The 18,035-nt window shown below is 26.9% G+C and overlaps 1 protein-coding gene across 6 annotated transcripts in view; it reads left to right on the top strand.

The window, feature by feature from the left end:
• The window catches only part of dom (domino helicase), a 92,994-nt gene that overhangs the window by 58,996 nt on the left and 15,963 nt on the right, over nt 1-18,035 (top strand). For all 6 annotated transcript variants that reach the window (XM_043047444.3, XM_043047445.3, XM_043047446.3 and 3 more), the window contains 5 exons: nt 1,526-1,651; nt 11,372-11,407; nt 14,977-15,136; nt 16,461-16,738; nt 17,736-17,963. In XM_043047444.3, the coding sequence (XP_042903378.2) occupies nt 1,526-1,651; nt 11,372-11,407; nt 14,977-15,136; nt 16,461-16,738; nt 17,736-17,963 (828 nt within the window). The remainder of the gene's footprint in view (nt 1-1,525; nt 1,652-11,371; nt 11,408-14,976; nt 15,137-16,460; nt 16,739-17,735; nt 17,964-18,035) is intronic.

Genomic DNA, 18,035 nt, shown 5'->3' on the forward strand with positions numbered 1-18,035 from the left:
TGAACATAAAAATTTTCTTTAAAATAAAATTCTGCAAAAAAAAAAAAACGAAAAAGAAAATTATTTGCTTTTGTATTTTTCCCCCTGCTATTTTATGGCTTCAACTCTTCCTTTACTCTGTTTTCTAAATTTAATATCTGTAAATATGAAGATGCATAGTATATCAGTTTTGGTTATACCCATCTTTTCAATTAATGTTATTATAATGCTTTTTTAAATTTACATTTGTATTTTTGTAAGAGAAAATTGTAACTTCGTTAAGTCATGAAAAATTCTCGGAATGAGTCATGGAAAATCATGAAAAGTCATGAATTTGAAAATCTAAAATATAGCAGATACCCTGTATGTAGCATGTTCATTGTGTTCTCATTTCAAAATTATTGAAATTATTTCATTCAAGAAATCTTGAATTCAAATATAAATTTGTAAATAAACAAGACTGGTGGCTTTTTAATGCAGATGTACTATAAAAAAATTTCCAATACATCGATTTGAAACTATGAGTTGTTCAGTATTGATGAAATTATACTGGATTCTATTATAACTTTCTGTTCTAAACAAAGTAATTCAGAAATTAAAAATAGTAAATGTTTTTTTTTTTGTTGATAAAATTTGCTTTTATTCCACTTAAGTAGAGCTAATACTATTTTATTTAGTTTACCGTTAGCTTTATTTAAAAGTAATTTAGTATACCGTCCCAAAAAATGTCTAGATTTTTCCTTTGGAGCATTACAAAACCTAAATAGTTTTGGAGATAGCGTAAGGCAAAATAGTTAAATTGTTATTTAGGAAGACTATTTTTTGCTGCTCTTCTGACTAAGCAGTTTGGGTTATAAATTTAAAATATAATCAAAACCTTTATAATTTTAGGATTTGAAATCAAAACTCATTCAATGATAATTATGGTGGTGTGTTTTTTATTTTGTAACTGTTGTTGAACAACCAACCCAATTTTATCGGTTTATGATTACTAATGTTCAATTTCGCAGCTTTGTAATTTTGAACCCAATCCAGAAGACAAGGGAATTCCTAGATCGAGTATTGAGAGAAATTCGCCTTCGTACAGGAATTTTTTGATGTAGTTAACCCACATTTGGGTTACGTGGTTAGGAAGACCACGAGAACCTCCCGTGGTTAGCCTGACAGCGAGGGGACTCTAACCCACATCCGTCTACCACTGATGATATTTCACGTCAGCACTGTGGTCGGTGCAAGCCGGATGCGGAATTAGTATCGACTGGGATTCTGGGCATGGGGGTTATGAATAAATATTTTATTAAAGAAATGGCAAACCATTCTATTAATTCTATTCTTATGTAGCTTTCAAAGATTTTGAATTAGGGATGCTGAATTAAAGAAAGTATTAAATTTACTTCTTAAATAAGTTTCAGGCATGGTCCTTGTTAAAAAGTAGATTCATATTTCAATTAAGTGTTTTTCAATTAAATATTACTATTGGTCTGTATTTTGATTTGCTTTAATCTTCCTGTCATTTTTAATTTTCTTTATAAAAAAAATTTTACAGGAAGAAATCGAAGCTCAGAAGAAGGATTGGGAATTGGGTCATCTAAAAGCTTTGAAAGAAGAAGAGGAAAGGAGATTCGGTGATGATGACTCGCCTTTGTTTTACAGTCGAGAAGCTGCTAACCAGGTTAATAGATCTTCTCGATCTAAACGTAATAAAGCCAGGGACTCCCTTAACTCTTCCCAAACTAGCAGTAAGTCTCCCAAGAGAAGGAGCAAAAGAATAATAACTAAAAAGGAGAGATTGGATGGTAATGCTGCCGAAAGTGATGAATCAAATGACTCAGAAATTAAGGAGACCGTTGGCAGGTCTGATCGTGTCAATATGCGCGGTATAATTAATGGCCCCAGAAATAGTGATATAAGACTAAGAAAACAATTGTCTGTTGCCAAAAGTGGTAATTTGAATAGCAATAGGAATTGTAATTCTAAAATTACCCAAAGTCCGCTTATTATTAAACCTTTTTCTAATCCAAATTTAGTGATTAGAACGAGACGTGCGTCTGCTATTGAAGCAGAGAGTGAATCGGAGATGTCTGTACCTAGCCCCAAACTTGTAAATAATGTTATTTTAAATATACATAAGAAGGATTCCTTTAAAGATGACATAGCATGCTCATCTGCTTCTTCTTCCCCTTCTAGTTATGTTAGTAACAAAATAAAAACAAATAGTTCCTTGAACCATGATTGTAATGTTTCATCAGAATTAAATGAAAGTCCAAATACCTAACATTCATTATGTATTTTATTATTTTCACTAAGAATGTAAATAGAATCAAAATTGATGTGTGTTTAGACCAAATATGTTGTGAGTTTTGTGGTTTAAAAGAGCGACATGTGTTGTTTTTATGAATGCTATTATAATTATGTGGCTGCTTTAAAGATGTGTTGTCATCGACTTCGTTACATGTTCATTTCACCTTTGAAGTATTTTAGAAAGTTTTTTTTTAAAGACGACCTCAAAATTGTGATCAATGAATTAAAATACTCTAGAGATGTTATTTAAAATATTGTATAAAATTCTTAAAATGAACTGTCCATTATTCAATAAATCTACAACTTGCTGTGTCTCTTGTGTCTCATTTTTCTTGGTCTTATCACATAACTTCATGTTGGTTCAGGAAAAGTTTTGGTGTCAATTCAGCATTATCCTCGGTTGACTTAGAAAGAACAGGTGTTTTCCCACTGTTACTTAAGTAATAGCTATTGTCGCACTTCTTAAAATAAAAAAACGAGCAGGTATAGTTAACACGATCTATATATAAATAATTGGCACTCACTAAAATTGTTCTTGCTCGAAAATGCTTCTTTCCTGGTAGACACACTTTCCTAAATTGCATTATTTATTTTTTTGTGCCTTCCTAATGGAATAAAATATCAAAAGCTTCATACATAAAATTAACTCGCCTTACTGATATCTTAACTCCAATCTGTGTTTCTTTTAATATCTAATTGGCACCAAACCCTGCCTTCATTCTCTACCAAGAAAAATGAGATGCATTTTTAGAGCAAGATCAGTTAGCCATTAAAGATGTTGCTCATATCTTAATTTCACTTATACTATGCAAACCTGATTTTTAAAAAAATTTACGTGTATTTTATTGCATGCATGAATTACTATTGAAAGACCAATATCTGAAAAATGTCATCATTCCTATAGCTCTTTGGTTTATGTCTGAAACATTTGAATTTTTTTCTTTCTTGAACTGGTAATTGTCGACATATGGAGATAAAAAGGCAATTTAAATCATAGTTTATTATTGAATCACACATGATAAATCTCAAAATCAATGCAAAAAATTGTGCCATCAGCACTACATCTAAGTACTAAACAATGATTATAGTATATAAAATCTAATTTAAGAATTAAATTATGAGCAACTTCTTTATTTCTACAATAACAAATTTTATAGATTAATAGTGAAAACATTTAAACCAATTTTTAAAATTCACAAATTATTTGTTTATGTAAGCTAATTCAAAAATAAATATTCCAGTTGCATTTAATAATAGTTCCAGAAGTATTAGTAGTATTAAAATTATTATGATCTTGATGCTGGCAGCTCAGAGCAAATTGTGAAATTTTAATCCTTATCTATTCTTAATTTTCTAAAACACATTTTTATAGACTTTAAGAAAGTAATGATAACTATTAGTTTGTTACACAAAGTTATATTTAAATTCAAATATATTAAAAGCAGGAACTAAGTGTTAAATAAATAGCAAGCTAATTTTAATAATTTTTACTTTCATTTTTTAACTGCACATAAAATTTATTGCTTAGTAAACTAAGGTTTGGTTAAATAATTGCCTATTTACAACTAATTATAAATATTTAGTGTATAAAAAGAAGTTTCAATTCTACCTCAAATTTAACTCGTGGTATCCAGGTTTGTCGCAGAAATTAAGGAGTTAATTTTCTGCCACAAACTGGCACATTACATTCAAGCAATTTTATGTGTGGTCCACTTTTAAAAAAAAAAAAAAAACAATCTATTGGGATATCTTCAAATATATATTAGGAGGCTCTCATTTTGCAAACCATTTGATATCTTATCTACTTAACTTCAGAATCATGTAAGGATCCTTTTTAATTTTACTTGCATACAATAGCACCATGAGGATACCAACTAAGTTAATATTTGTTATAAAACAGAGGATCTTTTTTTTCCTACTTATTTAAACAGTTTAATTTTCAGCACATCTGGCAACGAATTTTTCCTTATATTCCCCCTCCACAATTTTTTTGTTTCGTTCAATCTTAAGAAATGTTTCAGTCTAAAAGTTTAAGACTAGATAATCCATGCTTTCTTCAGAATCATGGCAAGAAAATAATATTTTCCTTTTAAGTTACAATGAATATATTTTTTCAAAATTGCTTAATTTGTGATTTAGGGTGAAATAAATCCTTCTTGAATCCTTTTTTTTTCTACAAATTATTTTTACCCCAACAAATCATGTTTTTATCGATCGCATGGTTTTGTGAAAGGTAAGTTATTTTCTTATAATTTGTGACTGGCTATTGTGGAAGTGAACACTCTTTCTACTAGAATTTGAATCATTAAAGTTTCTTATAAAAACCTTAAGTAAATATATTTATTTTTTAAAAAATCTAATAAAAATTAATGCTATAATCTCCAATACTGTAACTCAAGTGAGCCTTGAATTAATTGCTATTCTATGTAAAAGTATCATTAAATGTAGGGGTGTTTGTAATTTTAATTCTTGGCAGATTATTGTTCTTGTAAAGTGAGATAACAATTTTCAGTTGTAGAAAGTTTTTTAATGTAGACTTTTAAACTATTTTTTTTTTAAAATCAGGGTTGGCAGGTTTTTGACATGTGACAGTGTTTGACAGTTTAAACCGTCACGTCAAAAACCTCAATGTCGAAAATGTCAAAAACCTATATTCATATGTGAAATTTATTTAATACATAAAATTTATATATTTTTTATAAAGGATAGTGTTTCTAAATATGTTCTAGAAAAAATAAATTTAAAATTTTGAAGAAACACTTATATTTTGAATAGTAACCAAAATCTTGTACTTTTGAAAGCTCACATCTTTTGTAATATGTATTCATTTTCATGTGTTATTGAAAATCTGCAGTGATATTATTAAGAAATTTATTTATAACCAAATTTAGTGTATAGTATAGATTATACTAAAAATTAGACATTTTTAAAGATAAACATTAGCAGTTTTGCACATTAGACATCTTTTAAAGAAAAATCTTTTTGATATTCTTTTAAATCTTCTTGATAATCTTTTTAACATAAGACAATACAAATTTAAGTGCTTTCTGTTAAATACACAGAGTAGTTAGAATTTGAATCATTAAAGTTTCTTATAAAAACCTTAAGTAAATATATTTATTTTTTAAAAAATCTAATAAAAATTAATGCTATAATCTCCAATACTGTAACTCAAGTGAGCCTTGAATTAATTGCTATTCTATGTAAAAGTATCATTAAATGTAGGGGTGTTTGTAATTTTAATTCTTGGCAGATTATTGTTCTTGTCTCTCTTCTTTCTCTTCCTTATCCCCAAAATTAGCAGGGCTAAAATTGTTCTTGTAAAGTGAGATAACAATTTTCAGTTGTAGAAAGTTTTTTAATGTAGGCTTTTAAACTATTTTTTTTTTAAAATCAGGGTTGGCAGGTTTTTGACATGTGACAGTGTTTGACAGTTTAAACCGTCACGTCAAAAACCTCAATGTCGAAAATGTCAAAAACCTATATTCATATGTGAAATTTATTTAATACATAAAATTTATATATTTTTTATAAAGGATAGTGTTTCTAAATATGTTCTAGAAAAAATAAATTTAAAATTTTGAAGAAACACTTATATTTTGAATAGTAACCAAAATCTTGTACTTTTGAAAGCTCACATCTTTTGTAATATGTATTCATTTTCATGTGTTATTGAAAATCTGCAGTGATATTATTAAGAAATTTATTTATAACCAAATTTAGTGTATAGTATAGATTATACTAAAAATTAGACATTTTTAAAGATAAACATTAGCAGTTTTGCACATTAGACATCTTTTAAAGAAAAATCTTTTTGATATTCTTTTAAATCTTCTTGATAATCTTTTTAACATAAGACAATACAAATTTAAGTGCTTTCTGTTAAATACACAGAGTAGTTAGTGTCGATTTACAGTATATTCAGCCTATTCATTTACTATGCTGAAAATTTAGTTTATCCAAATACTTGTGAATTTCATTTTGCTGAATACTATATACATAGTTTTGTTGAATATCTAAATATTCAGCTGTTGAATAATTACTTCTTGCTTTCAAGATATGCATTATTTGTATTCTTAATACAAGTGGGGGGAAAAAATTAAGAGGTAAAAATTGTTTTAAAATGATAAGTGTAATAATTATAAATAAATATAATAATTATAAATAAATGTAATAAACAATATGAATTATACTTATCATTATTCACAAATATAACTACTTTTAAATTCAAATTAACATACTGGATAATAAAGATATTCGGTATAACATTAAAAAAAATTTTCATACACTTGTATCAAGTTTGTATTTATACAACATAACTTGTATGTTCCTTATAAATATTAGTTATATGTTCCTTATATGTCAAAAATGCATAGTAATAAACTTTTAATTTTCTTAAGTATCAAAAAAAAATAATTTTTTTTTCAAAATATAAATATTTAAAAAAAATTTGTGCAAAATATTCAAATGCACATGCATTTGAATATAAATTTCTAAAATTTTAAATCTGTTATTTTACCTTAATTTTAATTAAAAAATATTTTAAAACCTGCTGATTACCTATAGTATAATTAAATTTCAATATAATGCATGGCAACTGTTGGTAGTTTTGAAGTTTATATATTTTTTTGGCAAACTTTAGTTTTTGACATTTTTGACGGTTTAAACCAGTATTATACCCTTGTCATGTCAAAAACCACTTTTTGACGTCAAAAACCCAACCCTGTTTAAAAGGATTTAAAATTCTAAGCTAGTATTAATGTTAGAAAATATAAATTTTTCCCACCCATCGTACTGTCTGAAAACCATAAAGCAGGTTTAATTACGTAAATGTTTTTTTAATACTTAAATTTTAATAAATAGTATGGGAATGGTGTATTTTAAAATATTTGTAAGCTATCTTAAAATAAGCTTTTTAAAATATTTGTAAGCCTAGCTACCCTTTTTCTTCTGAGAAAACAATTATTTAATTGTTCATTATTGACAAAAAGAAATTCATAATCGTAGGAAATGCCTGCAAATTTTTAACATAAATATATATTTTTTTCTTTTTCACAGAATTGTTGAAATTATCTTTTTCTTTAACAGCACAAACTAGAAAAAATAAAAATTCTTGAAGTACTGATATTTTTCTAGTTGTTTAGAACTAATTTGTATGTGTAATGTCCTTAATGAAGAAGTTACAGAAAGTTAGGGATGAAATCTTAAACTACTGTTGATGTTAAACTATGTTTCCAATTAAAAATTTTAAATAATAAATTGCATAAATAAAATGCTTCTGATTGTTAAGTAAGTTAGCACTAACAACATCTTAAAATTTGCTTGCAATTGTTAGTGATTTTTATAAATAAAAGATTATTCAAACTGTTGCACTATTTAAGATAAAGTTAAAATGTTGGAAAAGATTTAGAAATAATAAATATTTTTTTTTAAATAAATTATTGAGATTAAGTTACCATGTTGAAAAAAATTTTATCTTCATCATGTTAAACAATAAAAAATAAATAATCAATTAATGGTACAGTTCTTTAATTCTCACAATTAGTGTTAATGATTCAACTTAAAAACTGAAAATAAGCTCAGTATTACAAAAAAAAAAAAAAAAAATGCCGAGTAATTCCACTTGTCTTAGAATTTTCAAGAAAAATAAAATAACAGGGAGTGGACTTTAAAACTGAGTTTAAATTTATAAATAACTGCCATTTATAACACATTATTTTATAACTGACAAGTATTGGTCTTTTCCTGCAAGTGTTTAAGTTTTTTATTTGCAGTATTGAATCTTTTTCCTAGCCAATCAACCCTTTCAAATTTAGGGTACCTTTTCTTGGAATGACTGTCTAAAATTAAAGATTTTTTTAGTGATGGGATTTTTCCTTCTATGGCTTGCCTATTTTATACTGCCCCCCCCCCTTGTCAAATTATATCATCAGGGATAAAAATATTTAACTAATAGTGAAAATATAAGGAAGGTATAGGCAAGATTAGTCGTCACCATGTGATGACTAAATGAAGTAAAGTGGCCATCAAGAAAATCACTATCATTCGCCACCGCCTCTTTTTGTCATTTGACACCCCATTCTCTCCACTCCTTATTTCCTGGAAATGCACCCACATAATGTACATAAGAGTATGCATTATAGATATTAAAATTAATATAGCAATTTTAAATCATCAAAATGAAAATATTCTTTTTGAATGTAAATTATCAAGTGCTTATAATTGTTTCTGTAATGAAATTATACAATAATGATATTTTAGTTATGTTTATTTTGATAACAATTTCAACGCAAACTTATTTTATAACCGTCCTTGAGCAGCCCACCCAATTTCGGATTTATGACTACTAATGTTCAACTTGTAACGTTCAACTGTGCCTTGTAATTTTATTCCCAATCCAGAAAACAAGGGAACTCCTGGATCAAATATTGGGAGAAATTTTGCCTTTGGGGAGGACTTTTTGATGAAACTAACCTGCATTTGCGTTACATGGAGTGAAAAATCTTGCACGGTCAGCCTAAAGACTGTGGTCGGTGCGAGCCGGGTGCAGAACTCCTGTCGACCAGCTATCGCTGGGATTCGAACCCTCTTCACCTTATTGAAAGGCGAAAGCTCTATCTACTGCATTAACACGGCTCAAGCAAACTTTCTTAATATTAAGGTATTTTTAATGCAAAAAGTGAACATGAACAAATTTGCCTCTAGTGACTAGTGCCACCAGATAAATTTCCCAGTTTTGCCCTTTAGTTGTTTGTTTAAAATAAACTCTATTTTGCTTAAAATTGCAAAAAAGGGTAATTTTAATTAGGTGCATATTTTGCGGGATGATAAAAAGAAAGGGCCCTCTCAATAATTCTGTTTTTCACTAAAAAATGTTTGTGTTGGTTACAAAGTAGGTTGTTTTCACTGTTAATTTGCTTGGAGTCAACTCTAGGTATCATAATATAATTCAGAACGTTACTAAACTTTATTTTGAATAAATTTAAGTTCTCACAAAATGAAAATTTTTACATTAAAGATGATTTATTCTACTAAAATCCTTTCATATTCAATAATTAAAAAAAGAACAAAAAATCTTTTTATCATTTGTCTAAATGTTACCTTTAGTAAAAATATTTTGAAAAAAGAATCTTGATATATTAGGTTTTTTTTGCCTTATTGATCAGTAGTAGCAGTTAGGTGTTATAAAAAAGGTTTGCTGAAAAGGCCTCACTATTTTAATATACATTAAAACATATTTGAATGATTTTTGAAACAACAGCAAATATTGCATATAAGAAGTGTTTTGCCATTATCTGCACTGTACAAGCAGTTTTTTGGGGGGGAAATGTTTAAAAGTTTATTTTACATAGAGTTGAAATAAAACTAATTAATATGCTGTGGTCAAATTAATTCAGAAAAAAAAAATTAGTTTTACATGATTAGTCAATAGTCTTTTTTTTTTTAAAGAAAAAGCTCTTGAACATAAAGTTATTCAAAATATATTGTCATTTTTTTCTCTTTTAAAATCCCTTTCTCAATATACAATTTTATGGAAGTCCTAAATACTCGTATATAAGATAAATGAACTGTTATGATAATTTGGATAATAATTGATAATTTGAATCTGCTTTTCCCATACAGCAACAAAGTAAAATATCCCATTTTTTTCGTTAAGATTCAGAATGTATAATAACTCTTGCAGTTTAGTAAGATTTAACTAGTTCACCGTTTTTTTAAATTCTAATTTAAAGCATGAGAATGTTTTATATTTCTCTTAATTCCCATCCCCCTAATATTTTCTTTTCAAAATCTGTTCAAGTGAGTCACAAATTTCCTATCATCCTTATATCAAAATGAAACTTTAAATCTATTGATAGATAACAATTAAGGTGCTGATAATTTTAATATTTCAAAACAATTTAGAAGAAGATTGTTCACTAATTTGCTTTGGAAACCATATGTTTAGCCAATCGAACTGTGACTCATAGCAGTGCTTTAAAGTGGCTGAAATTATATGAAGTAATAAATATTAATATGTTCCTTTTTATGTATTTTAGTAACGATTAAGGGATAGTGTTGGTAATGAAGAAAAAGTGCTCATAATTAAAAAGCTACCCAGCCAATAATTTTTATGTTGCCCTTTTAGAAATGTATGATAGCAACTGTGATCGAACTTTAAATCTATCGATTAATAAAGATTAAAGACAAGTGCTAAAAATTTGAATTTTCTGGGTGGAGTGGTTAACTAGAGGATTGTTTTCCAATTTTGTTTTTGTTACGATTGTAAATTTAGATGAGCTTCTTATCCAATTTTACTAAATTTTTCATTTATTTTTGCATTATTTTTTAATACTTTAACTTAAATCTTTGTTTATGATATTCCATTATTCTATTATATTAGTGAATATTTTTTAAATTATAAGTTTAATAAAATTTATATCAAGGCGCAAAATATTATTTGGTAAAAATCAATGTCAGATTTGGCTAATAAATTTTTTTCCATTTTTGCGATGTTACATTTGTATACATGAATTAAATTTTATCCATTAAATTAGCAACATTTAAACAAAAATATTGTTTGTCTATAAATTTACTGCACACAAAAAAATTGCATCTTAATTGTTTACACGCATGTTCTTAAAACTTTTTTCTTCTTGTATGCATTTCCTGTTTTTCCAGCTTTAAGCTCAATTCTCGTACATACCTTATTTTATCCCTTAGAGTATATTTTGACCATGAGCTAAGTATATTAAAATACTTCTAAACACCTTTTTCCTATTAAATAACATATTGAAAAATCAAACAAATCTTTATTTTCCAGAGTTTAGGGAAATTTTTGTACTAATTTGCTTAAGTAGCTAATCAGTTAAATTGTTAAATTAAAAAAATTATAAAAAAAATTGTTAATAACAATCGATAAAATTTAAAAAAAAAAAAACAATTTCAACGCTATCAAAAGCATGTTTTCAAGTTTTATTCATATTTTTGAAGAAGTTCATTCTAAACCCCTTCACTGTTTCCCGTCCCCCCTCTTAGTATCCTTCTGTATTTCTAAAAACTTATTATTCAAATTCATTTTAAAATTTGAGAAACTTATTTTTATTTCCAGGTATATTTTTCTGTCAATGGTCAAGAAGAAATGCCGGTAAGTATTAAGTCATTCCTAATTTTTTTTTTCTTAACTATTGGGCTGTAATATTTTAGAAAACATGTCATGTATTGAAGCTGACCAGACAATATAAGAAACTTTGAGAATTGTGTTGTGACAACAGCTAAAACTTGTTAATTAAAAATATAAATGATTTCACATTGTAAAAAATTTTAGACTTGAAATGTGTCTTTTTTTTAAATATATTGTTTTTTCTTTTAATATATTTTTTTATTAGGTAGGTTCTTGTTTATTAGTAATAAAGAAAAAATGTCAGAATTTGACTATAAGCAATTTTTAGTACTATAATATATTGGATCAAAAATTAAAGAGCTATAATGAAAAAATTGGGAAAGGAAAATGATTTATTTCAAGCTTTACTTTTTCACTACAACCGAATTGAATTTTATTGTAAATTAACAATTTTTCAAAACTCATCTTGTGATGTAAGTGTGATAAGCTATTTGAGCTTAAATTATTTTTATCAGTAATTATACTCCGTTGCAAGTTAAGAAAACATACGGTATAGGATTTATGTAATCATCCAAGACTGCGCATAGTTCCGTTTTATTTAGCTATCAATTTATATCATTATGCTTTTAAAACAATGTACAAGCTTTTAAAAGTTACACTCGTTGGACAGAAATTTAGTTCATGCTATTTTTTATAAGCAAAAATAAGGGCATGCTACGTCATTTCAAGAGTTGACGATTTTGATATTCATCTAGGCTGGGAACTTGGCATCCATTTAGCGTGTCAGAGCCTGATTATCGCTTACTCCCAATAGGCATGGGCCTACACTTTCTGGGGGGCCTCAAAAATTGGCAAAAAGTCCACAATATTACTTTTTTTTTAAATTCTGAAAGAATTAGTTTTTCTCAAAAAAGGCATTTTTTTATTTCAAATTTTCTTTATATTGCGATAAACCAAACTCGTGCAAACATTGCACTAATCAAATTCAAAAGTACAGCTGAATTTTAATCGGTGCAATTTTTACTCCAACGGCTTAAGTAATTGCAATGAGAATGCATATTCGCAAAGTCTCTGATAAATGATTAGTGTCAACAAGAACTAAAAGCTTATTCTTAACATATATGTAAAGTTGTAGATAGAAGGCTACAATCTGTAAAATAATTCAGCTAATCAGTGACTTTTAGCGAAACTCACTGATTTCAATTGTTTGTGGTCACCAAATTGTTTTTATTTTCACACGACATTTTATATTTTGCTTTAATATTTAGATGTATAAACTTTATCTTAGAAAAATAATCTTGAATTGTCTGCTTTCAAAATTTTTTAGAATGTTTTTCTTGAACCATGCAGTTCAATAGATTCTTTTTACTGTTAGGACTACTCTTCAAAAATTTATTCTCAAAACATTTTGTTAGGGGCCGGAAAATTTTGTGGGCCTTGGGCCAGAATTTGTCTTAACGGGTCCCTGTGTGCGCTTAAATGCAAACAGGCTCTCTCCGTAAGGATAATCAATGGTTTTCTCTTAACTTGCAACAAAGTATAGTGTTTTTTTTTTGTTTTTTTTTTCAATCGGTAGTTAATGCGTAAAAAAAATTTTTCATTGAAAAATAATGAAAGACAGTGAGATATCAGATCAAAGTATTGTAAAATAGAATCTCCAAAAATATATCAATAGTAATACAAAAATAAGTCTGTATGACTTTTTTTAATTAAGTTTTTTTATCAATAAAAGCAAATTGTTTCAATTTTGTAAATAATTCAGTACTTTTTCCCCAAGTACTGAATATTCGGCCAAAAAAAATTTAAGAAAAAAAAATCAATAAAAATATTTATGTTGAAATAAGTTTAGTCATTATTTCAAAACTTAGCTGTATTATTGGTATGGGGTAAAGAGAAAAAAAAACTTTAATATAAATGTTTACAAAAATAAAAATAATTAGATATTAAAATAATTATTTAAATAAAAAAAAAGCTGACTAACAGCTATTATTTTATATATATAAAACTGTGAAGTTGTAAAGTTGAAAAAAATTATTTAAAAAAAAAATTCCTATTATTCTTAAAACAAAATTTAATGCTAAAAATAATATTTTCCAGAAAAAAATTATTCATAAAACATTAAACGAGATGAAACCCTGTTAAAAATGCAGCCCTATCATAAAAACGCCTATAAAAAAAATAATAATATATACAGAAAAAATAAAGATCAATCTTGATTTTTTAAAGCTAAACATTTCAGTTTTCCAATTATAATATTTTCAGGAGAAGAGTGAAGATCAAAGTCTAATACAAACCCTTTTAATAGCTGCGTCATAATAAAAAAAAGCATTGATAAAAATCAATGTTTTTAAAAAGGAAAAAGATAAATAAAAATCAAAACAAAAATCCTTCTTAATTTGTGAATGAAAGATTTAACCCTAAAAATCTTAATTTGAATTTTTCACATTGCCGTAGTATTAGAAAAAAGTGACCATAAAAGAATAATGTTCATTAGAAACGCTCTTTAAAAAGTCTATCATTGGCGATCGAAATGGGCTGCAGGTGGCGTAGAGCAGAACTCTTTTCCTATGGCAACACTTCACATGCTTTCCCCATTAGCGTGTGGAAAGTCATAGAGGAAGGAAGTACGTTAGTTTCTCTCTTGATTTTCATATAGATTGAAATCTTTTAACTTGAAAAACTATATGGAACTGAAAGCTACATTAAACATAGTTCTAAAGAAAAGTAGCACGGAAATTTTAGAAAATATTTTTATTAAGTAAAAAGGAAAAATATTAAGAAAAGGGAAAATATCGTAGTACATTCCTATATAACTGAAAAGAGGAGGAGAGGGAAGGGAGAAGGGCTAAAGGCATGAAACCGGTCTCTCCCCAGATGGCGTATTCGAGTGTTGCGATCGCGAATATTAAAAATCCGATTTTAAAAAAAATTCATGAAAAAATCAAATGAGAAACCCAAAAAAATATTTTTTAGTTCTGAAATATAACTTTAACATTGAGAATAACAGTATTCTATGTTACTAGTCATCTGTCTTACGTACAGATCGTAAAAAAAGTGAGAATGAACTCAATAAGAAACATGTCTCCTTTAGTTAAGACAGAAAAACAAACAAAAATGATACAAAGAAATGTTATCAATTTTTGAAGCATAAAGAGTTGTAAAAATGATGAAATTGATTTGCCTGATTATAATTTTAAAAAAAGAAAAAATCAGCATTACAAAACTTGTGGTTCATTACAAAGTAGTCTAGTTTCAATTCTTCAAATTTCACTTTTCCATGTATCTTTCAGAATATAAATTAATAAGTTCTAGAACTTAACAAATATGCTAAAAAAATTATTTCTAACAATGTATAGTAAAAAAAATGAAATTTTAGATTATTTTTTATTAAATTTATTAAAATGTCCCCAAAAAGCACTTTGGCGAAAAATTATTTTCCAAATAACACTTGCTGAATATTCGTTACATCCCTAGTTCTCATAATAATAGTCCACATAAAAAAAATTCTTTTATGATTGCAAAAGTTTAAATAAAATATACGTAATTTTTAAATTTTCCGATTTTACTAATGTACTTTCCTCTTTTTTAATTAGTTGTGGGCTCCACCTACACCACCAACAAATGAAAATGATCTTTACATTGACTATAGTGTTGCCTTTTGGTATGAACCATCAATTATGCATGAAGCAAGATTACCACCTGTTTTTATCAAAAAGGAAGCAAAAAGGCAGAAAATTGATCCTGTTATTTCTGGTACATATTTTTTTTTTAAAAGCATTAATCATTTGTGTATGTCTCTATACTTATTTTTCTGACCCAACAGTTTTGTGAACAAAGATAGCATTGCTTTTTTTTTTTTTTTTAATGAGGGATTCATTGCATTTTTGAAAAATATGAATATTGTATGCTGCTTTTCTAATATTAGAACAGAAAAAAATAAGAATGAGAACACTGTACAATTATATACAGCTATATAACATTTTTAATTAAAGTACCTAGTCTACTTAAAACACCATACATATAAAATTATGTCCCTTAACTTAACATTGTATGCTTAAGTCAATCAAAGCTGTTTTCGCCTTAATTGAAAGTGGCACCACTGCTGATCGATTGAAAACTATATTGTCTGAAGCGGAATATTTTAATTTAAAAATTAAGTTATGAGGTTAAAAATGTACAAGTTGAATGTAGTTTTTTTTTCTTATATTTACAAATTTTCTATCATCTTGCATATTCATTGAAAAATAAATATAATTTGCGCTGTTATGCTAGTTTTATTTCATTTTAAAAGCAAAATACACACTACAGATAAAAAATCCAGTTACAGTGGTGTGTATAATCTAATCATAAAATTTTGTCAAAAGTATTTTAAAAGCCTTGATTTTAGTTAGTTCTGAAAAATAAATAAATGCACGTTATTTCATTTTTCTTTTTTTAAAAAAAAAGAATACTAAAAGAATAATTAAAATTGAAAGTCCAAAATTTTTTGTTGCTGCTTTATATTATAATATAGTGTTTTTATTGGTTATATATACTTATACCGCATTTCTTTTTTCTTTAAGAGAGGATTTCTTACTATTCAAAATGTTCTCTACATTTAAATTTAGAAGAAACAGTGTTTCTTTTAATATGTTGAAGAAAATTTAATGATTGCTATTCATTTTATCATGATATTTAATTTAGAAATTCTTTTTGTTACATATTTTCCCATAATAATTTACGAATTATCGCTTTAAAAATTAATTACTTTTTATATTTAAGTTACTGTTTAAGTAATATTAAAATAATGTTTAAGTAAAATCTAGTAACTTAAGTACCTAATTTTTGTGCCTCAAATTTTCTAAATTTTTTAATTTTCAGACATTTTTTGATTAATTTCTTTGTAAATTTTAAAATTGTTAAAAAGTATAATATGAACTACAGTATGACGTAAAAAAAAATTTTTGTTAGCCTACTGATATTTCAAAAAAAAAACTTTTATAATAATCTATTGAAAATTAAGGAGTTTTTAAATTTTGTGGTCATTTGCAATTTTTTTTATCAGAAAATTAAATACCTTGTTTTATAATATTTACAGCTGTCACCACAACTCGCAAGCAAAAAGTTAGAAAGGATGACATGGTTAACATACCAAGATCTTTATTCGATCGTCCCTCTGCAGCTATTTTGAAACTGCGGCGAGAAGTCAAGTTACAAAAAGTGAAAGGTTTAATGGTCGGAACAAGTGGCATACCAAAACCTTTGGCATCCTTCCCTGGTCTAAAACCACCTCCAATTGTTGTAAACAAACCTACTCTAGAAGTTCATATTGATAAACCTGATTGGCTGGTCCAAGAAGATTGGGCCATTTTACAGGTAAGGTTAAAGCTTGTTTTGGAGTTAGGTAAAATTTGTCTATACATCAAATTAAAGATTTAAGGATTAAAAATGCTAAGTGGCATTTTTAAAAAAATGTCATTTCATGTCTTTTTTTATCAAAGGAGCCAACAATTGCGATTTATCCATAATTATTACGACTTCATAGTCAAGATTAAGGTTGAGTAATAAGAATTACAGTTTTTTAGAATTTTTGTAATACTAGTTTAAGTTTAAAATATTAATTTTTTCCCCCTCAGCTGCCAAGAGACATAAAGTTTTGTTGTTTGCAACTTATTTATGATAATTTTTTCTTATTCCTTAAACAATTTTTAAAAGAAATAATTAAATAAGAAGCAAAAAGGATTTGATGGAAACAAATAAAAATAGCTAAGAAGTCTCATGTTTTTTTCATTCTAACAAGTTATCCTGAAACTTATCTTCTCCCCTTAGAAAAGCAAAAGATTGTTAACTCAAATCTGAAAAGCTATGAACAAACAATTTTCACTGTTCAAATGCAGGAAATAAAAGTTAGTTCTAATTCAATCAGAAACAAATATAAAGTTTCAGTCTTGTATAGTTTTTAATTTATCTAAGTTTTATTTATTTTTATTCAAAATTAAATTTATGCATAATTTTACTTATCTTACATATCTATACTTACTTAATTTGCACATACCCGTTTAAATTGTGCGATTTTGTGTTTTTACTTTATATATGTTTATAAAATTGTGTTTTGTATTTGCAAACTGTCTATGTTTCTGTACTAGTTTGGAAAGTTGGCACCTCTGGTTTATGAACTGAATTTTACTCCTGGTTTATGAGAAATTTAACTTACATTAATTAGATTTTTCTTTTATTTAGTTCACAAATTGGGCTTTTATTTTAATAAAGATAACTTTGTCTTTTAATTCTTATACTATTATTAAAATCATAAAAAAGCTTTTTATGATTTATTTTGAAATATTAAGGGTTCTTTTTTTTCTTTCAAATTTAGGTTATTCAGGACATACAGAGTATTCCTTTAAATTTGACTATTCTATTACCTGGACACTTACCTAACTGGGACATGGCAGGTGAGGCTGTGCATGCAGTTTGTCAGAATTTCCGTTCTGCAAAGTCATGTAAGATAAGATACGAGAATGTAGTGATTCCGAGAGAAGAAGGGAAAATATTGTACGATACCAATCCAAAGAAGCAGAAAAAGACTAAAGGAATTTACAAGGTATTGATCTTTTTTTCTTGAAGATGTACTAATTTTTCCTTTTATATTTTATCAATATTCATTTCAAATAGG

This window comes from Parasteatoda tepidariorum, chromosome 2 (assembly GCF_982258835.1).
Source record: "Parasteatoda tepidariorum strain Cologne lab strain chromosome 2, Ptep-v5.0, whole genome shotgun sequence".
Taxonomy (NCBI): domain Eukaryota; kingdom Metazoa; phylum Arthropoda; class Arachnida; order Araneae; family Theridiidae; genus Parasteatoda; species Parasteatoda tepidariorum.